This window comes from Agelaius phoeniceus, chromosome 1 (assembly GCF_051311805.1).
Source record: "Agelaius phoeniceus isolate bAgePho1 chromosome 1, bAgePho1.hap1, whole genome shotgun sequence".
NCBI lineage: Eukaryota > Metazoa > Chordata > Aves > Passeriformes > Icteridae > Agelaius > Agelaius phoeniceus.
The window spans coordinates 95832579-95855417 of NC_135265.1; the positions used below are offsets into that span (position 1 = coordinate 95832579).

The 22839-nt window shown below is 39.4% G+C and overlaps 1 protein-coding gene across 1 annotated transcript in view; it reads right to left on the reverse strand.

Moving 5' to 3' along the window:
* ZNF407 (zinc finger protein 407) overlaps window positions 1-22839 on the reverse strand; it is a 335712-nt gene that overhangs the window by 304946 nt on the left and 7927 nt on the right. The window contains exon 2 of the mRNA XM_054646000.2: window positions 101-4933. Coding sequence (XP_054501975.2) covers window positions 101-4889 — 4789 coding nt within the window. The 5' untranslated portion in view covers window positions 4890-4933. The remainder of the gene's footprint in view (window positions 1-100; window positions 4934-22839) is intronic.

Genomic DNA, 22839 nt, shown 5'->3' on the forward strand with positions numbered 1-22839 from the left:
GCCAGTTCCTAAGAAATATAAAAGGGCTTAACAAGCAGAAAAAGACCAATGGTATAATTCACTGCTTGAAAGAGACCAATTGCAACAACAGTTTCCATACCTGTGTGGGTACGGATGTGAGCTAGGAAGGCCATGGAATTGCTACTTCTACACATCTTCCCACAATACTTGCAGACATTGCCTTGGTTCTCTTCCCTCTCCCTGTTAATCTGCTCGGTGTCTTCAACAATGTATTTATTGACTTCCCGCAGCAGCTCTTCATGTTGCTCTTTGATGTGGAGAAACAAGCTCTGCTCTGAATCGAAGGGCTCCGTGCACTTCAAACACTTAAAGGTTGCACCTCCTTCGGGCAGCTCCTCCACGCTCGCCTGCTCATTTCGCATGTGCCCAGCACTGGCCAAGTGCTGGTGAAGGTTGCTTTCTGTGTAAAATGATTTTCCACAGAGTAAGCAATGAAAATGCTTTTCTTTTGAAGGATGTTTCATGGCTATGTGAACATTTAGTCCGCTCAAACCATCTGCTAGAAAACCACAGTCATCGCAGCGAATACGTGTCGATTCCCCAAGGGAAATTCCTTCTGACTTCTTCTTTTTCCCACCACTTGTTGAAGTGTCTGCTGTCACTGTGAGCTCACTAGCTTTCACTGCCCCTGACATCTGTCCTTCTGCAGAATGGTCACTGGCCTCCCCATCTTGATGACTTTTTAACCTCACTATAGAAGAATCAAACTTGCCAACATTTTGCACTGCCTTTCCTTTATCATCAGCACTGATAACTGTTCCTAAAGCCTCATTACTACTTTCTTGCCTGCCCTCAGCTGTTGAGCCATCTGCCTCCCAAACATTGTTATTTATAGTTACTTCAGCTTCACGTTGTGCTTCCATAAGGGCTTCGTCCTCCTCCCCAGTAGGATCCTCTCTGAAACTTCTGTTACCATCTAAACTATGTCTATTTTGTACTGCTTCTCCAGTGTTTCCAGCAAAATTTGATTGCTCTACTGCACTACTTGTTTCTGGAAGACTTAGCACAAGTGGGTTATTTTTCTTCAGTGATTTTTTTGTGAGACTGTCTTTGTCTCTACACTCTGCTTCTGGGTTTTCACTACTTTCTTCCAAGCTCTCCACATCTTTTTCTGAATTGCAGTTTGTGTGGCTTGGTCTATTTTGATTTTCTGCAGTGCAGTCATCATCTGAGTTGAGCAGCTCCTGACCATGCTTACTTTTCTGCACCTCGCAAGTACCTGTTTCTTTAACTGATACTTCTTTGACAAGTTCAACAACTTTATCTTTCTGAGGAGTTTGCTGGAATCCTTCACAATAAGGGTTTTCTCCTCCATTTCCAGAATCCTTATCAAGTTCATGTCCTACTGCATTTTGGGAATTGACATCTTTAGGGATTCCTGGAGATGTATTTTCATTTAAGGCAGTACACTCAGTAAAGCTTTTATTCATACGATCACCTTCTGATGCATCATTGGCACACTTTGTTTCATCTAAATTAATTTTTGATTCCCCTGCAATGTGATGGTGCTCCTCTTGAGGCAAAGCAGCGCCTTCTTTAGTGGTATTTGCTGCATTTGCTTCCTCCCCAGAAGAAGAACAAACATAAGATTCTCTTCTAATTTTGTGTTTCTCTGTTGCTGCATGCCTTATCATCTCTCTGCGAGTAACAGCATAGTAGTCGCAAGCCATGCAGTAGAATTCAAATTGTTTTGTATGTTTTCGCTTCACGTGCAGCTCTAAAGAAGCAGCAGAATGAGCAATGAAGCTGCAGTGTACACACTTGTTGTCATTTGCACCCATGGCTCTCCTCTGGAAGCTTGGGTCACAGTCTTGAGCAACCCTCGCTGGTTCCAGCAACACATGTTGGTTTATATTCACTGGATTCCTACTAGGCTGCATATCTGGTAGCCTACTGGCATTTGCAGCTTTTAACTCAGCATCTCCTCGCTCAACTTCCTGATTGTCTAAGACAGAATTTTCCAAATCTGATGACTGGCCACCATCCTCAACATGTTCAGGCAAGGCAGTCATGGGGCTGTTAATCTTCTTGCTCATGGATTCAAAATTACCTCCTTCAGGGCTAACGATGATCTCCGAGTTCTGTTTTCCACATCCTTCTATTTCAACACGGCTTTTGTGTTTTTTGGTTGCACAGTGACGTTCCATATCTCCTTTGGTGACAGTGTAATAATTGCAAACCTTACACAAATAGCTGTACTGATGGCTGTGCTTTCGCCTGATGTGAACAGTCAAATTCGTAACACTGGAGGCCAAAAGGCCACAATGGGTACATGTCCTAGAAATAGTACCTTTAGGCTTCCCTCCTCTGGATGCATCAGCTAAAACCAATTCATTTTCACCAATTCTTTGCTCAAGTAGAACAAAATCCTTATTTCTTGATATGTTTTCCACAGAAGAAGATGAAACATCTATAATTTCTTTATCCAACTCTGTACTTCCACTCCCAGTAATGGAAGTATCCACCACTGATTTAATGCCACCAACACCAACGCAAACCTTTACAATACATTCTTCAAAACGTAGTCCAATGTTGTTTTTCCTGGCATTTTCAAGATGCTTGCTTCTTTTGATATGTTTCTCCATTCCTTCCTTACTCAGTGAGTAGAGATTACATGCTTTGCAAAGGAAGTGATACTCTTGTGCATGTCGGAGTTTTATGTGCCTTGTAAGAACTGTGGAAGATCTTGTCTTATAAAAACACTTTTTACATTGAAATTGGGTTTTATTCAGAACAGAATGCTTTAGTTCATTTCTATGATTTATGAAGGAAGAGTCTGGAGTTTTTGCCTGCATTGACACTTCCATTTCCTTTGCAAGTCTTTGGCTATTGTTCGATACTGACTCCTTGTAAGGTACCACTTGCAAGGTCTGATCACTGTTACTCAATGGAGTAGCTTGCTGAAATAATGAACTATCGTGTTTCTCATTTTTTTGATGATTTATCAGCTCTTCTTCCAATTGAAAAAAAAGAATGCAAGCTGGACAACTGTGGGACATTTTGTGCACTTCACTCATGTGGCTTTGAAGGCTGTCCACATTCAAGCTGGTAAACGAACAGACCTGACAATTAAAGCTACAACCACCCATCTGGTGTTTACTCTCCTGACAGTGTTGCTTCACGTCTTCCCTGACTCCAGAGGAATAGCTACACATCTGACAATGAAACTGGATCCTTTTTGTATGAAGCTTTGCAATATGAGTTTCCAAACTTTCTCGGTCATGAAAAACATGACCACAATCCATGCAAGTATGAAGAGCACCATCATCAGCAATAAGTTTAACTTCAGAATCTTTAGCACCTGCAATGCTAGAAGAAGGGGTATTTGGCTTATATTCAGTAAGATCTTGTATTTCTGCAGCAGTATTGCAATTACTTTTAGCATCTGTTTCTAGTTCTGTGTGAGACACGGGGCTTGGTTCACCATGTTTAAGCTGTGTGCTGGAGATAGGCTTTTCATGTACTCTCCGAGTTTCAGATTTGGATCTCTTGCTATTCCCCAACAATCTGTATCTTCTTCTAACCTGCCTTTTTAATCTAGAAGACCTACTCTGTCCAAATGAAGACCTTAACAAGAAAACATTTCTTTTGTGTTTCAGTTTATCAAATCTCCTTGTCCTATGTAAACTATTAAGTAGCTTTTTGGTAGTTGGAAGAGATTCTGTTTTCTGCAAAATACTTTCTGATGGTCCCGGTATTCCTAGTTTTTCAGTTTGAATTTTATCATTTCCTTCTGTAGCAGAAGAAAGCGACGTGTCTTCTGTCATAGTATCTGTTTTTTCAGTGGGAGTATTTGAAGATGGTATCATTTCAACAAGTTCACTGCCATCATTTTGTTTAGATAAGCTTACTTTTGAGCCTTTCAGTGCACTGCAAATACTTAATTCTTTTGCATCAGCAGTTCTTGCTCTTAATTTATTGGTCCCAGGTTTTGCCCTGACATTCCTCTCTTTGGTTGCAGTAGATTGTTGGTTTTTAAAGGATTTTTTTGTCAATATCTGTACAAATCCTCCCCGTGCAGCAAGATTTTGGCGTCGAAGGTGAGTCTTGCCAAGGAAATGAGAATTTAGGAGACTCTCTTCAGCACTCTGAAAACCACAAAGATCACAAGAAAATATCTTGGATTTCTCACGAACTCGCTTAACATGCATATGTGATGTTGAACTACACTCACCTATGCAACTACAGTGAGGGTGTGTTTGCTCTTTGGATGGCTTAGAGAGGCTTTCTTGTTTATGTTTTTCCTTATCAGAGCAGGAAGGTAAACATTGATCACTCATTTTGCCTGCAGGGTCTTTGTCTATGTTTCCAGCTGTACAGACAACACTGATTTCTTCTGAAGAATATAATTTATCAGAAACAGCAGCTGACACATCTTGTGAATGCTTATTTTCCTTGTGAATTTTCAATATGGCATCAGCAGCAGCACATCTGAAATCGTATCGTAGGCACAGGATATCTGAATTAAATATGTCACTATCAGGGCCACTGGTGACTCCTTCCTTTTTTACAGTTCCAGGTATCATATCACATGATTCTCCAGCTAAAACTTTTTGCAATTTCCTTCCAGTATCTTTCATGTCTTCTGAAGAACTCAGCTTTCTTTTCCTGGAGACATTTTCAGGTTTCTCTGCTTCAACAACATCCAGGTTTGTTGATTCTGAAAGTGCTGTTTTGTTTGTGCCATTCTCTTTTTCTTTCTTTTCGAGGTCCCTGAACACTTCATCTGACGTAAGCCTTGTTTTCTGCTGAGATGAAGAGTCACATCCAGCATTTTCTTCTGATGTATTTCTTGGAGATTCTTCTGTCAACTCAACTTGTAAATTCTCATCAACATCATCTCTCTTCTTATTTTCCTCCCCATCCATTCTTAACAGCGATATTACCAATTGAAGATCATTTGGTTTAGCACCTACAAAACAAAAGAGTTCCTGTTAGTCTTTTATGCAAACTTAAGGGTTAAAATAATCAAATTTTAAAACCCTCAAGCAATATAGAAAATTTAAATCATGGCAGGAAGAAAGACACAATGAAAGATATGAGGTGACAGTTTCACCATGGTATCTATACCACCTTCTAGTTACAGAGCTCTCACTGTAATGACCACCATGCGAGCAAACACTTAGATCCCATCGTTTTTATGTAATCAAGTAATCTTCTACATGCTTTAGACTTGGGCAGACAAACATGACCTTTGTTTCTGGAAGTACATTTGGGACACAAAATACTAACTGGTCAAGCTCCCTGAAAGCCGCTAGTAAAAAAGTAAAATTGAATATTTTACTTTTCCTGAGCTTGAAAATCAGCTTCCCAAATTTAAAAGTTCCCAGGAGAAATAATCATGACTGTAACAAGCAAAACAAAGCCAGCATAAATGTTAAATATTTTAAGTATTCAGCTTGCTTTCCTTCCTCTGCTTAGATTACCTGCTAAAGAGAAAGAGGGAAAACACAAATAGAACCATGTTCTAAAAGAATATGCTGCAAGTATAGCTTCCCATCATTCCTAAAATATCCTCTAAAACATCATTTCCCAATTGGGGAGGAGGGAGGAGAAACAAAAAGTCATGAAATAACAACGCAGAGAAGGGCAGCACCTTTGAGACCCAGCACAAACTTTAACCATTCAAATCCAGTTACCAGAAGCTTTTGCTCAACTGCCCAGTGTGACCCTCCTGCTCCCAAGAAGATGCCGCCACTAGAAAACTGATGCTACCAACACAGTTTATAAGAGGGATGGGGATGGGAAATCAAATCTTGACATTTATTAGCTTTTCATTTTGATATGAAGCAACTGAGAATTGAAAATGCATTTCATTTTAACAGATGATTAAATACTAAATGTTTATCTATGTGCTTTACACTATGATTTAAACATCAATTTGCTGCAGATCCAAGTATTCAGTTTTTTGTTCAGTTACCCATTGAATGAGGCCATGACCACAATTGTAAGTACTTCCTGACAAGATTAAGTAATTGCAATGTTGATACAGATAACGTAGGGTACAAAAAGCTATTCAAGTACGTGGTAAAAAAATAATTATGCTTAAATTTGAGGACAAAGTAAGAAAGTATTAAACTGAGAAAATAAATTCAAATCAGTTGGACTTAGTACCCATGGAAGTAAAAAAGTGTTTTTCTCCTTAAGAATAATTTGTGGAAAGCCCCTAGGGAATTGAGTGCACATTAGTCTCATACACTGAACAGTTTTTCAACCATAGGTCTCTCATTGAGCTGAAGCACTGACCAAACCTATACCAAGCTAGTTATAGCTAGTTATACCTAAAGAACATGAGAATAACCACTTCTAGATCACAACAGCCCTTAGGAGGATCACAATATTGTCCCCTAAATATGGCTTTCTCATTCTTATGCACTACTGTTTCTGTTTCTTCACAAAACCATGATGGAAACTTATCACAACTAGTCAGAAGGAAAACAGTCAGGGCCATAGTCTCACTGGTATAAGTCAGCACACTGTTAGTATGTTCAAAAACACTACAGCAATTAATAGCAGGACCAGATGAAGCCTTTGAAGTGCAAGCTTACCCAGAAAAGGTTATAAGCATAGGTTATATCTGTTTGGGATACAGAAGAAAAAGATAAGATGAAAATGATGTGGTTTAACTGCAGTACAGCTTTATTTATATAATGCAAAATATCAAGCTAATTCAATGACAAGTGTCACAAGTCCATCCTTAAACAAGCAACCGTGGGTCCTTTGCCTTGTTGCACCTCCACAGCAGGTTCCCAGCCCACCACCAATTGTATGGCCTGGGGAAGAGCAGCAGTTTTTTCTTTGCTGTACAAAACATTTTGCAATCTCGAACCAATTCTCCATCTTCTTTATAGGATACTTCCCTCTCAAACCATAAGATTTACCAGAAAACTTGTCCAGCAGTAAACTAATACTGGCATTGAACATTTTCACTATCAAAAGTTGTACTGGGATAATTAGAAGTTTCTCCATCAACAAAAAGGTTGCCTTTTCTGGCACTCCCCCAGAAATTCAGCTCATCTCCACTGGCCACTCGCTCACCTGAAAGAGATGGTTGATTATCTGCACACAGTCTCTGCAGCTTTATCCTCATTTCTCAGCATTTGCTCAATAACTCTCCAACAGAAGTTCATCCTGCTCTGTGCTCAGATCACAATCCCAGTTTTGGTGTCCAACCTTCTCTCCCACTCAACTGCACCAGTTATGGATTTTGCCAGTGCTTAGGAAAAAGATGTATTTCCTCTATTTTATCTTTGTAAGCTGCTTGTAGTAAGAACTACAAACTAGATGCTAGAAAAGTGAAAAATACAAAACATAAACCTCATAGGTACTACCAATAATCTCAGTATGAAATTAAAATAATCATATGTGTAATACAAATATGCTAAGATGCCTTACACCCCAGACTTCTTGCCTAATTCCATATCCCTGCTGTCATTTCATGACAAACCTCTAGCATGCAGACTGGGACTGCACTCTGTTCCATTTACAGGCAGTTCTCCTAATGAAGTCAACAGCCTCACATCTACCCCCACAACCAGTAAGCATTATCAAGGCAACTTCTCTCCAGCTGCACAGCAGGCTGCCTGTGGCAAGGTATGGTAATGATACACCTTTACCAACTTCATCACTACCACACATCAAAGTTTCCATGAAAATAGTCTACCCCTGCACATCCTTCCCAAAGTTACATTTGCCTCCATCCCACTTCCATATAATTTGTTATATATAAATATCACTACATGGGAGTCTGCACTTGCATGAAGCCGAAATCCAGAAAGTATTCTCTATGAAAGAAAACAACTATGAGGCAGTTGCTGCTGTTTCTCTAAAACTGCCCCCATATTAATTAATCTAAGGAATTAAGTCGCCTCCAATTTCTTTTAGGTCTCTCTTAAAGCTGCCTGTAGGACAAGAGTGCATCTTCTGATAGGCACTTAATGGCCACTATCACTACTTTTTGCTGGTACCGTGACCAGCAATTTGTTGAGCTCTGCTCAGTTCTCACATCTCACACAACATCTGAAGCACTGGCCCAAGTCTCTGCTTCTTCCTGCTACAGCCTTGCCCAGATCACACTGACATGCCTCTAACACAATTTCAGTAGCACATAGCTCAGCCTCCCTGATGGCAGACTAGGGCCTCACACCCAAATGCAGCTGTGGGCTCCTTCCTGCACGGATATATTTCAGGAATGGCTATCGCTACTCAGGCATTCAGCACACCATTAGCTGCCTCTAGACAAAAAGAGACTGTAGTGTTCTTCCTCTGCTGTAAGCTTCTCCCCCAAAAGCTCTCTCCCAGATTTGTCACCAGGTACTAGGACAATGGCAAAGCACAAACTGATCATAACTCTGAGAGGTCCTAATCCTCTGTCTACCTAAACCAATTCACTTCTGCTCTCAACAAAGCCATCACACTAATTAAGGGCCAATCTGCAGTTGGTATTGTAATATAGAAGAATCAGTGCATTGGAGAAGGCATCAACAGCATGCAGTTTGGACAGTCCCAGTGACTACATAAGGTCAAACGGGTTTCTTTTTGCAAAATTAACCTTGGATCAAACCTTAGTCTGACACAGGGATCATCATCACAAGCAAATTAGTACCTGGAATTTTATTAACCTAATCAAAGAACACACTCTAGATGTAACAAGTAACCCTCTGAAGCCATGGCACCTTAAGCATATGCTTAAATCTAACTCCTACTTAGTGCGATTGAGTAAGCCTTTTGATAGCAATGTAATGCTGCCAAACTCATACAGCAGTATGAATGAGGAAGATCAGCTCTTGAACCACCTTATTCATTGACCTACAAGACTAAAATCAATGCAAGATGTAAACTTTCTTGTGTTTTCTGCTACGTTCATCTTTTAAAGCATCATCTGGAAACATTTTTACAAGTAACAAGTGCTTGAAGTGCAACAATACGTAATCACTTAAAGTATTGCATAAATAAAACAAAATGTATTGATATAGGCTCAACGACTGTGCCAATGGTAATGCCAGGTACAGCACAGCAGAAAACTGCAGCACAGGATCAATCCCAAGCTAAGCAGACAGCAGTCAAATCCTTGTATTTCCATAGTTTAAAAGCTGGTTCTGTCAAAGAGTGCTCTCTTAACATCATATTCAATGTTCAAAATGAAGCTGTTCTAACTCAAAAGTGGGTTGACTTTTTGTAACATAAATCTTTTGTTAATGTTCATATAAATCAAGTATAGCTGAACAGATCCTTAAAGGATATGACCAAAAATTAATTTGCCACATTAGCTTCAGGTTAACAAATTCTTCTGCTTGGAGACAGTCATACATTACCTAATGCATTTTAAGGTTCTTTGCAGCACAGTGACGTTCCTAAGTTTTGGAAAGAAACCTATTGTGGCCTCAAAATTTTTTGCTCAGAAAAAGCTGAGCTCAGTAGTTCTATTGTAAATAGGTGCTCAAACATAGTGCTTTTCTTCAATAATTCGCTAAATATCTGAAAGATGTGAAACATGTTTTTAAGATCTTCAAAAGCAGCATGTTTGTTTCTTATGTTACATCTGCACAGGCCAACTATCTAAATCCTTACAGAATGTATAAGACACATTTTTAAACTGCAAGTGTATAATACGTAGTACTTTGGCTATATCACATAAACCAATATAGATAAAGATTCTCCCCTTTCATCCATTGGGATTTCCAAATCATCAGAATCGTGAAGTTTTTGTTTTGATATTTAAACTAATTTAAAAGACACCCCACAATCACAATTCAGCACTATCTCACTATCTGTAAAGTAGAAAATTCATACAAAAAAAAGAGAAAAATCGCACTTCTTGAGCAGCCACCACCATTTTTTACCTGATAACAACTCACTTTCGTATTCTTCGTACAAAGCTTTTTTGTATATTGACATAGTGTCTGCTACAGTTCTATACACAAGCATAAGTCATTTGTGGACAGAAGCTGTTTCCTTTGATGAAAATAGAGAACATTGGATTTGAGTGTTCTAATTTTTTACCACTGGTTCAAAAACCAGTATATAATGTCTTACTATGCCAAAGGGTGGAGACAGTGCAGTTCACTTTCTAGTGTAAGATCTGCACTGCTCTAATCCTCAGATGAAACTTAAAAAGTAGTAATCTTAAATTAATTTCAAAAAGACAACTAATTTAGCAATTATTGATAAACCTGTAGTAAACTTCAAAATTCCTTAACTTGCTGGTAAATACAATTTTGTTTACTTCTCTTTTTGGTCATATGCCAAGAGAAGGCGTAGGGATGTGTACAGAAGAACACCACACAAAAAAAGTTTATTTACAAGTACTAACTTTATTTTTGTTTTATGCTAATCCTGGCATTAGAATTGCCAGAGCACTTCTCAGTCACAGTACTATTGTCTCCAAGTATTCAATGTCCAATCTGCAGCATTTGTAAAGGATGTGACATATGGAAAACAGAGTTTCATTTTTTTTCCAGTAAAAATTCCCCTTTTCAGACAATTAATACTTTCAATGAAATCATGGATGCAATGAAGCAAAATCATTTTAATGAGCTCCTTAAATAGCCTGCACAAAACTGCATGTTAACAACTCATCTCAACATATGACCTTTGTGTCAAACAAGCATCTTCTCAGGGGCACAACATCCTTCCTAAATCAAATCATATACCTGTCTTATGGCCTTACAAAGTTACCTCGCTTCCTTCAGAAAGACTAATCCAAGCTAACAGTCTCCTCAATAATGGAATACAGGAGACAATACGGTTGTCAACTGAAATGGAACAAAGATCACCTTTCTTTTGAGGAAAATTTTATGATTACAAACATTTGTTTTCCCTTACAGCTTAAAAATGCTGGACTTCGAGCATTGCATCATGAGCCTGTTCTTCACACAAAGCCAGCACTTTCCCAGGACATCAAAATCTCCACAGGAGATTTCCAAATAAGCTGCAGACTTCCAAGACTAAAGATTTTGAAATTTCCACACAAATCTATCCAGAATAGTTCAAGTGACAAAATGAAAAGCCCCCTGATAGTCATCCCCTGCATACCACTGAAAATGGGGAGTTAGCTGCACCCATTAATTTCATTTTCTCACAGCCACCAGAAAAAATTGTAATGGCATCACAGGAAATGCACCTGCAATACGACCCACATCCCACTTGCTTCTGCTTCCAAACCACTCCGAGTTCTTCCAGGTGGGCAGAAACTGGCAACACAAAGGCTCCCTAGTTCGTCATCCACTCATTTCAAAAACAGCCAAATGCTGCTAAATGCAGCAGGGACCACTGTTTAGATCAGCTTTGAAGAGGAAGTCAAAAAAAACACACACAGATATACACTTTTCATTTTAAGTGCAGTCAGAATCAATAGGAATGCACGCGCAAGACAGAGAATAAGACGAAATGCACAAGTATCTCCTAAAAATTGTTATATAACCTCCAGATTTTCAATTTTTGAAAATTTAAGGTCTATTTATGTATTTTAAAATCAAAGAATTCTGTTTGCAGAGCAATGCATACATGTAACAATAGCAATAAAAACATTCAATAGAAACTTCAGAGGATCCAAGAAAGACTGCATTCATATAGCACTGTGATATTTATGGATGAAACACACTTTTTAAGTATTCGCAAAACACTTCATTTTAGAGAGTTTATCAGATCCAGGAAAGAAATTTCCAGGAAAGAAATACCATTTTCCACATACACTAGTAAGTTCCATGGTTTGTGGGAATTCTCTAAATTACATGCTTTTGTGTAAGATACAATTCTCACCAAGTACACCAATTAAAAGTAGAGAGAAGCAAAAAATAAAATGCAATTTGAATCCCTTTGTACTTTTGGCTGTAGTATCCTCTTAAGTACAGTGGACCACACTGGCATTCACCAGAGAAGTACACAGGCACTATCACAGACACCTGACAAAAATGTGGGAAGTCTGAAATTTTTCCTGAACTTTGGCAGCCAAAGATAAAAGCAAGTTTTAATGGATTCTACTTGTAAATTGGCTCTTGTAAATTTTACCCTAGAAACCTGGTCCTAAGAAGCCCTATTTTCTCCTTTAAAAACATAAGGAATATGAATTCCCTAGAAGACTACTCTGGTGTTTAATATTTGTGAAGACTTACTAAATTTCCATCAACCTTTGCTCAAAATTAAATCCAAAACACAAAAAAGGATGGCTTTGTCAGCCTCTTGCTTAAAACTACCATTTGATACAGAAAGCAACAAGAGGCCTCTACCATCACAGCCTGGGACACATTTGTCGTCTACTGCTACTGTATTTATCACCAGTTAAATTATCAAGAGAAGAATACATGCAGTAAACAGTGTATTTATGGCCATGCTTCTCACTCTTGTGCACCCTGTTCTCCTTATCTGCTGCCTCTTCAAGAAGCTCAGCTGAAAAGAGCTGCACGAATTTTTGGCTAAACAGGTAACATAAAGACTTTGGATCTTTTGTGTGATAGGTTAACAAAGTTTCCAGAAAACACAAAGTGTACATATGCTTCCAAAGAAAAGGGAATGTTAATAAAAATAAAAGCATTCTGATGACCCCTGGTGGCCACTACATACAAGGAAGTAATAGCATTCCATCTGAGAAAAGCAGATCAAACAGAAAAGTCTTACATGTTCTATTGGTAGGCATATCTAAAGAAACGACAGCTGATATTATTCAACAAGAATATTTTTAGAATGTACATATTTATATGTCTATATCAAATTACTGTATTATGATAGACAGATACTCAAAAATTTAACTATTAGAAACAAATCCTCTTTTTCTCTTCAATGAAATAGAAGTGAGTACACTGGAACTATTTCAGCTCAGTCCTACAACACATACAAAAGGGACTTTTTTTCAGTTTTGATTTTCCATCTGGGTTGTTCACATAAAACACAAGGTGTTGGGGAGAAGCACAGTGGAAGCAGGGGGCTGCCTCACACCAAGGTGCACTCAGAAGGGCTCTGTGTAATAGATGATGTCCCAAGTGCCTCCAGCACAGGCTGTTCTCCAGCACACTTTAGGAAAGCAAACAAATCAGCCTCTCCTTCTTTATATTTATTTATTTATATTGGACTTCTACCAAAAAAAAATTAATATCCATCATTAGGAATCAGTATAAAAAGGTGATAGCTGTACACAGACCTCAGCTATGGAGAGGGTAAACCCTTAACATGCAGAGGAAGAGCTGCATGGCAAATCACACCTTTTCTCCTTAATGCTTTCATATAAAACATGCAAACAATCACAACAGTGCTGCCATGTCCTCTGCAACACAGAGAGGGATTTTTCCCCCAATAACTTAGATGATCATGACTGTGACAAACCATGCACAGCTGTGCAAAGCCTGGCTTTCTCCAGAAGTACCTGTTACCTGCGTTCAGCTGAACAAACCCATGCTTCAGCGACAGTCACTGCAGAACCTTTAATGCTACATAGTTCTGTACTCAGAACAGTTCAGGGGTTCCAACTGACCTTTATTCTAATGTGACACATCTGTCTGTGTCAAGAGACAGAAACCAATATAAGACAGCAATGGGAGGCGTACCAGTGTGACCACGGCAATGTGAGTCCAAGCACTGGCAATATGGGATGATACAAAAACTATTCATGACTTCTGTGGTGCCTGTGATAGCAGTCAAGGGATACTACTATGGCGTAGCATGAAGCCTTTTCCTTTCCCCATCCTCAAGACCTTCACTAGAAGAACTAAGTCATATGGCTACAAAAGCCTCCTGCACTTCAGCTGAGGACCAAAAAGAGGATGAAGGCCAAGCCGGTTCTCCCACGTTTCCCCAGCAAAACACACTCTTGGTCAGCAGGTGGAGAGTGAAGGTGAATGAGGGAGAAGGCATGGCTATCCCAGAGAAAGAGGCCAGAGGGTGCCAGAGCAGCTTCCACCTGCTATTGCAGCCCCTATGATGAAACCACATCTTCCCAGAATGGGTCCTAGGCAGATAGAACTGAAGGAGGGAAGGGACTGATGACAAGGAACAGCCTCCTGTTGATACCACCATCACTGACAAAATAAAACCCCCATTTACTAGTCCAAAGCATTCACACTTACTGATAGTTTGGTAACAAATACCATAAAGGTTTCAAAGCTGCTGCTTGTCAACAGTATCCATTTGCCTCCATGTCTATTTGTTTCAATACAACAAATTTGGTGCTTGCCTAAATTAGTCCCTGAAACTCAGCTCTCTTCCAGAACCAGCAATGCACCTAAGCATCACTGTGCACAGTGATAGCACAATCTGTGTGAGGCACACGTGTTCAACTACATTTCCAAACAAGGAACCACCTGACAACATTTTCATCTCTCCTGCAGGAGTGGTGCAATGGGGTATAGCAACAGGGAACAGTTGCACTGGGGACTACCTACCTAATACCTACAAAATTATGAAGCTTCATTCTGCTCTAAGAGCTGCACCTTGCTAACTGGGTATCTTAAGAGTACAAAACCCCTTCCCTATTTTGAAGCACACTGTTTAACAGCTACACAAGACTGCAACACATTTCCTTCTGTTGTTGGTTTATCCAATCAAACTCCCATCTCCAGCTAGCACCACAATATCAAATATGGGAGATATCAGCAATGGAGCCCAAGGTGTGCAGAGTATCTCCCTCTCACCAGAGCCCAGCAGCCACACAGTGCTAACCCCACTATCATCTGGCGTGATCAGGGTGGCACCACAGCCCTCCTCTTCCACAGACTAGGAAGATGTGCCTGGTCAACCTGGTGGCCTCAGGCATGGCCTTCTGCTCCTCATGGCCCTCCTGAGCAGGGAGTGCAGATGCTGCTGGACCCTGCCCAGACACAGTTCCTGGGCATCACAGGAGGTCACAGAAGGACCTTGCAGTGCTTGGCTGGGCAAGGGGACCTTGAGAGTTGGGGCAGAACTGCAACTTGGTTGCAGAGACTCTGTCTTTCTTCAATACATCATCACTCTTTCTCTCAGGGATGCTTTAGGAGAGTGATATTACTAAAAATGCTACTAATTCCCTGAAAAACACCAAGTTGAAATCAATCTCACAAACTTTCCCAAGATCAATAGGTTTTAATGAACACAGAAAACATACACAGTAGCAACCACGGGCAAGTACCAAGAGACCAAGCTAGAGTAATAAATTGCACCTGCTCCAACATTTTCCTGGCAGGAAAAAATTGACATATCACTAAGCAGGCTGCTGCTCAGCTCAAACACCCACAGGATCTGAGGGACCACAGGATGGGTGACCCACGTGGTGACTTACCACAGCAAAGCACAGCCAAGACTCAATGCCACATGTGTCCCCCAGAGAAGGACAGGGTTTTGGCAGCTCTCAGTTGACGGAGCAGCCCAGCCGAGAGTCAGTCCCTCTGACTGCAGGTCCAAGGGGCTGCTTCCTACAGTAAAGGGTCCTGGTGCAGCCTGTTTATCTCTCAGAGGGTAAAAAGAATATTTAGTCACCTGTTTCAGTCATCAACAGTCATTTTTTAGTGTTCACCCTGGGAAAAACTTTGACAAGCTAACTCTTTTCCTAGCTGTTATCATCAATGGAAAAGAGACAACAGTGTCAAATTAAACCTTACTGTTAACAGAGCAAAAATGTTGGTTTACGTCTTTTACAGTGAAACCTAACATTAAGTGTGCTGTTCCATGAATTTTCTAGAAGACTTGAGCATCACATCCTATTTTTCCCCAAGAGCTATCATACAGACTATCACTTTCTAGTAAATTCCATGAGTATTTGATAATCAAATGCAACTTCTGTTTTGTCAGCTAAATAGCCTTCCTCATCCTAAAGCACCAAATTCTTTTGACATGAAACAGGAAAGGAATTCACTTCTAACAGCGACCCTGCAATTCCATTTTACAATTTAAAATACAATTCCATTTTACAATTTAAAATTTTGGAGCAAATGCACCACTTTCCCAGGATTTAATATCTGATATTATTTCCATATACTAAACAATACAGAAGATTTCACTGGTTGAACCCTTGTAACAGCACAAATCATAGCAATGTAAATATCCAAAGGATCTTATTACAACCATTACACTCTTCTCATCAATCTCATTCTATACTACTGTGTTAAGGACATCTAAGTATTCTTAGGTGCATGTACAATTGAAAAAAATTAATACCCCTTTCAATGAATCTCTCACAAAATTTTCTCTCTCCCCAAATCATAGAATTGTTTAGGTTGGGAAAGACCATGTTCATCAAGTCAAACTGTTAACACAGCACTGCCAAGTTCACCACTAAACCATGTCAAGTCCCACATCCACACATCTTTTCAATACCTCTAGGGATGCTAAGCTCCACCCTTTCCATGAGGAGCCTTTTTCAGGGCTTGAGAACCCTTTCAGTAAAGGAATTTTTTGTAAATCCAATCTAAACGTCCCCCAGTGCAACTTGTGGCCATTTCCGCTTGGTCCTGTCACTTGTTACCTGGGAGAAGAGACCAACCCCCACCTGGCCCCACCTCCTCTCAGGTACTTATAGAGAGTGTTAAGGTCTCCCCTGAGTCTCCTTTTCTCAGGCTACACAATCCCAGCTCCTCATAAGAGTTGTGCTCCAGACCCTTCACCAGCTCCACTGCCCTTCTCTGGACACACTCCAGCACCTCAATGTCTTTGTTGATGTAAGTGGACCAAACCTGAGCACAGGATTTGAGGTGTGGCCTCACCAGGGCTGAGTACAGAGGGACAGACAGCCACTGCCCTGCTCCTGCTGGCCACACTATTCCCCACACAGGCCAGGAACCCATTGGCCTCCTTGGCCACCTGGGCCCACTCTGGCTCTCGTTCAGCCACTGTCACTCAGCACTCCCAGGTCCTTTTCCACCAGCAGCTTTCCAGCCACTCTGCCCCCAGCCTGTAGTGCTGCCTGGGGTTTTTCATGACCCAAGAGCAGGATCCAACACTTGGCCTTGTTGAACCTCACAAAATGGCCCCAGCCCATTGATCCAGCCTGTCCAGATCCCTCTGAAGAGCCTTCCTGCCCTCCAGCAGATCAACACTCCTGGCTAGCTCAGTGTTGTCTGCAGAATGACTGAGAGTGCACTCAATCCTCTTGTTCAGATCATTGATAAAGATATTAAACAGAACCAGCCCCAGTACTGAGCCCTGGAGAACACCACTGGTGAGCAGCCATCAGCTGGATGTAACTCCATTCACCATCACTCTTTGGGCCCTGCCATCAAGACAAATTTTTACCAGGCCTCCTCATGCCACTACCTGTGTTTTAAATTACTTGAATACCTATTCACATCTAAATTCAACTGAATTCACTGGGAACAGGGCATTTGAAAATCAAGATATTTCTTTAAGTGCTTAAAAAGAATTTGTAAAGTAATGCCATATATCCAGATTTCACAATTTTATCTACAAAACTTGTTATTCAGAATTAAATAAAATTACATAAACCCACTTCTTTTTAAGTTAGTTTATTTTTTGAAAACTCAACAATTAACAATGCTTAGTTGCATTAATAACTCGCTTTCCAGAATGCTTCAAAAGAAAAATTAAATTATATTAGATTATTTTTAATAACTTGTAGAATTTAAAAGTGCCCAGTTATAAATTAAAGGACTACAGAATAAAGGTAGCAAATGCACACATTCAATGCTATTAAAAGGCAGACACATGAGATCTCATGTATCTTGTGCCATTTGTAAAAAGATTGTTTTATTATCAGTGTAACTAATCACAATGAAGACATCTCTTACAATCAAAGACATTATAATGAATTTTCTTTACAGCTACAGAGAAATGGGATTTGCTGTTCCATATCAAACTAGAACAGGCTGTATAAATTCTTCTTCATATTTATTATTAAATGTAACTTTTATCTATAAAATCAGCCATGAAATATTAAAAACTGAAACAACAGAATTTATATCCTTTACTTAATTTAGTTTAAACGGTCTATTCACTAAAGAGAGGGGAAAAAAGGTTACATATGTATTATATAATGTGCCCTCCCCTCTCCCTCCTAAGTGTTTCCATTATAAACCACCTAGTTTTTGGAATTTATACCTCAGCTGTAAAAATCCACTTCATATGTAAAAGTTGGTATACTTTTCCTTTTACAAATTAAAAAAAAAAAACTGTTTCAGAAGGAAGGCAAGAAAGAATGTGAGAGAAGAGAAGGGGAAAAGCAATTAGACTAAGAATTTTAACTCTTGGCCAGTTAAATCAGTTGGTAGGAGCCATCTGTTAATTCAGACCCATCTTCCCACCCCATCCCCTGAAGAACCATTGGGAGATGGTCAGCTGGCTGCACCAGAGCCCCTGGGCAGATGGGAGCCAGGTATTGGCCTCCAGCTGCTGCTGACCTGCCAGGTCTGGCTATCTTAGCCTACTGCTACCTCCTGAAGTCAGCTGTACAACTGGGAATCGGACAAATGGAAAATAAGTGAGAATAGCAAACAGCAATAAAATCACCTGTGTCAGAGAAGAGACAAGACAAAGCACATTAGCACATCTTAAAAATGACAAAGAGACAAAACAGCCAGTGAAAAAAGGGTTCTCACAATTAAAAGATATAAGACTTGAGAATTCAAGAACTGGCGATTGGAAAATATACAGTGCAATGAAAACTGAACAGAAAAATAAAGGCAGATAAAACCATCACAAGGATTAAAAGTGTCTTATTTAAGACAGCATGGAAAATAATTCATACATAAGATGGCAGATTCCAAAATGAAGCATGAAATTAAGCAACAAGAGACAAGCAATCTATGACCTTAAGGTGCAAGCTACAACCTACCCTATTTCCTCCTAGCAATATCTTACTTTCAGCTTTTTCCTGGAGCACAACAGCAACATTCACCTTTATTCCCAGAGTCCCCATTTTACAGTCTGAAAGGAATAGGAAGAAGCAGCAAAGGATTAAAACCCTGCATTGGTTCTCATGGTGCAGGTGGTGAGTTGGATGAGCTGGCAGGAGCAACAACCAAGCTACACCAGGTAGATGCCTGCAGACACTGTCTCAGGAGCACCAGGGAAGCTGGCAAAGACCTGAAGTCCAGAGATGCTCCCATGTGCCCCAGGTGATGTTGCACTCTTGCTCAGAGGAAACCACCGGGGCCATGTGCTCAAACATAGCCTTTATTTAGTCTTCAGCTAAGTTTATTCATCAGAAAAGTCTCTCTCTTGGCAATTCTTTAACTACAAGCCCATGAGGACTATGTATATGTATTGCAACCAATTCCCACAACAATACAAATAAGCAATGTCTATAAATTCATTGGGTCTCTACAGTGATTCAGGCTTGAAGGTAGATTTTCAAAAAACCTTCACAAGGAAGACCTTTTAGCGGACTAGATTAATCTGGCATACACAGACAGCAGAGGATATTTACAAAATATGCATAAAAAGCCAAACACAGTAGAAAGATATTACCTACACACCCTCCTGCCACACACTCAAAAAAGGCAAATGAGCAAAAAGAACTACAAAGTATGAATTTTAGGGATCTATTGGACATTGATATCATTCATTATTTTGATATAGCTTGATTTGCAATAGAGACAAACAATGAGGAACAAGAGAAAGAATGAGAAGATTGATGCTCTAAGGCAAACATATCCTTAAAACTTAAAACAGCAAAGTCTGCAAATGCAGTATCAGTTACCAATGCATGGAATTTATGCCAGATCATCAACAGGAAAAAAGGGAAAGGAATGGCTGAACCAAACAGCAAGGATCCACTAAGGGATCGGATGGTCTCATGGCACAAAATCTGCACTTGATTCCCAAAATTCAACATTCCAAAATCACTCATGTCTGTATCTATCTGGTATGTTAGCTTCACAACCAGCATGAGACAGCCCCTAAGCTGGAGAAAAACAGCGAGCACAAGTCCTAAGCCCAGAAAATGAGAGTTGCTAAATATGGCAATCTGGAAAAAAGACACTGACTCTGCAGAGCTGCTACCACATCATTTACTGCTCACAAACATGAGAAGCCTCATTCTTGTGCCTGGGGCACACCTGCAGTTTGAACACCCAAGCAAAGCCTCCTACTCCTCCAAACCTACTGCAGCTGCTCCATAACTTGGTGTCCACCAGTCCCAAAAACAGAGCCTGTTCAGGCCTGCATGTCTCATGCAGGGATTAGGAATCTTTTATGAAGAGTCACTAAAATCCACATTCACTCTAGGAACAGTTTTATACTTCATGTCAAAAAAATGCACAGACTATGAGATTATTTCATTCAAATTCACTGTATTTATTAGAATTTATGATCAAAATATATTCATTACAAAAAATATATATTGAACAAACACAAGAAAACATTTATTAATTGTTCTACCTGGCTGCTCTTATTCATTGGAAGGTCATCAAAAAATCATTGGGAGTGCTTTCAAGAACTATTCAAACAAACATTTCTAGAAGCAAAACCACAACAAAATGGTTTTTAAAATTAAAGCATATTTTACAAAGTACTAAAATTTGGAGGAATACTGTCCTCAAAATGTTCCTTTAAATTACCCCTATATGGAATGACTGGCATGACTGTATTAGCCACACATTTTAACACTGTTTGATCCAGTCAGCTCACTAAATCACTAAAAATATACATGACTGAGCTTCAGTTTGACCTGCAGTGACTCCTATATGTACTCTCAAAATTAACACAAGCACTGAATGCTACTAATCTTCAACTTGTAATAACTGATCAAAGAATACTGCCCTGTAATTCACTACAAACTAAAATCATAGCGCTGAACTTTGCATTTTCAAACAAGTGGTTTATAGCTCTAGATTTAAAATGCAAAGTTTCCATTATATTTAATAATTAAAATGCATGCTGTGTTATGGTTACATTTGGTGACTGGATTAGTAGTACCCCAACTGAGTTAAACAATGCCTTTTTCCTATTAGAGTTCATATTACCATATTGTCTATTTGTTTAAGAAAAGGAAGAAAAAAAGCACAGCAAGGAAGAAGGAATAAAAAAGAAATATGAATATCAAACATACTGAAAGACAGTGAGAACCAAGACAGCAAGAAGACCTGGTATCAGCAAAATATAGGCTAGCTGAAAGCAGAAAAGCTGAAATATCTGTGCATTTAAAGTATGAAAACTTTTAATAAAAAGAATATTCTCCCTTTGTCAATAAGGGTTCTCATTCAAAGTAAAGGGAATAAAGCTCAGTTTGTTTTCCTAGATGCAGTTGCTACAAATTGAGGGAATACAGACATCACTGTCAAAGAGCAGACTCTTTCAGGCTGTCAACTTCTTAATCAGGGTCTGACTTCACTGGAAAGTGTGAAATTATGTAATTATTTATGCTTTGCAATTCTGACGGTTTAAACAAATCCAGCACTATGAACATCATCTTTTATAATGCAAAACTCCTACTGTGATTTTGTTTTAGGGAATATACCTTTTCTTTTTTTCCTGTGCTTTCTAGGTGGTTTATTCCAACAAAATTTAAATATTATGTGAAGTATTTCTTTTCTCCCAAAACAGATCCCACAGAGCTTAGAAACATAATTTACAAGAATGAAAAATAATTGAAAAATAAAGTAAAAAAGAAATCATGGCCACAGTGACATCAACTGAAGCACTGTCACTTATATTGCCACCCAAAACTCTCTAACGGCAAGACTAAAGACCTTTGAGTACTTATAACAAATGTATAAATAAAATATTATTTGAGCCCATAAAAAGACATACTCCTTATATTCCTGCACTTCCATGCAATATTTAAGTATAAACTTCAGATATTAACTTTGTTTTCATTTCAAATATATTTTCATTATCTTGGTACCAGCAGCACATACAAAGACAAGCTTGTGTGCCTGAAAGCTCACCTATTTCTCCCTCTATCGTAGCTTGTATTGCCTCTGCCTGTAAGTCACCTCCTCAGAAACCCATCCCCTTACAGGGTAAATACCCTTAGCATACAAAATACAAAGGTAGGCATTCTCTGAAATAAAAGTTTATTTAACACCCCTTCTCAAAGTTACACTTTACTGAAATCATGATGATGTGAATGAAGAAGAAGAGAAAGCATTCCTGCAAGTCAATCTCCACCAGCACATTATTCTCCTGGAAATGGAACCTGAATAGCCTGACCAGAGGTAGCAAAATGCATGGTCAGGATTTCACTTGTCCTCTCCAAACAACACCTTCTGTGGCCAATGACCTTGTGCCCAGGAAGGATTTTTGGGGTTTGACAGAAGGAGCTCCTTGTATCTCATAAGATGCCTGCTCCAGAGCAGCTGCAGGTCAGCGCCAAACCTTTGTCAACTTTCTCTTCAGTCTCCTCCTCCCTTTCCCGCCTCAGGTTGCCATCCCTGTTGCAAACTCCTCAGGGGACACAAAGGAAAGGAGACAGGGAACAAAGCCTATATACAACCCTCTGCAGATATCAGAGGCACTCACAAAGAAGTCAAAGCAATACTTGTCAAGAATTTCTGAGCTACCTAGATTTAGAATGGCATTCACATTCACAAGTCTGCATTTTTAACACTCAAAGTCTAATGAGAAACAACTAAAGAAAAAAAAAAAGGTAGTTCTTTTTCTTATAACATATCTGCCAAGTTCCAAGTACCAACAAGTAACAACATTGTATTGCAAAACATTTGCTCAAGAACCAACCTGTTTTTTGAGGTAGGATTTGGACAAAAAAAATTAAAAATCCAATTTTATTTCCTTGGTTTTGTATGCAAAAATTATGAAATGGAGAGGTTGTATCAGGTTCTGATTTTGATCATTTTGACACAAATTGAAAAAATTCTGTTAAACTAAATGGAAATATTCTGATTTATAGTCAGGTAAATAACATCAAATTCTAGTCCCAGGTTTTCTTTCCTTCCTGATTAA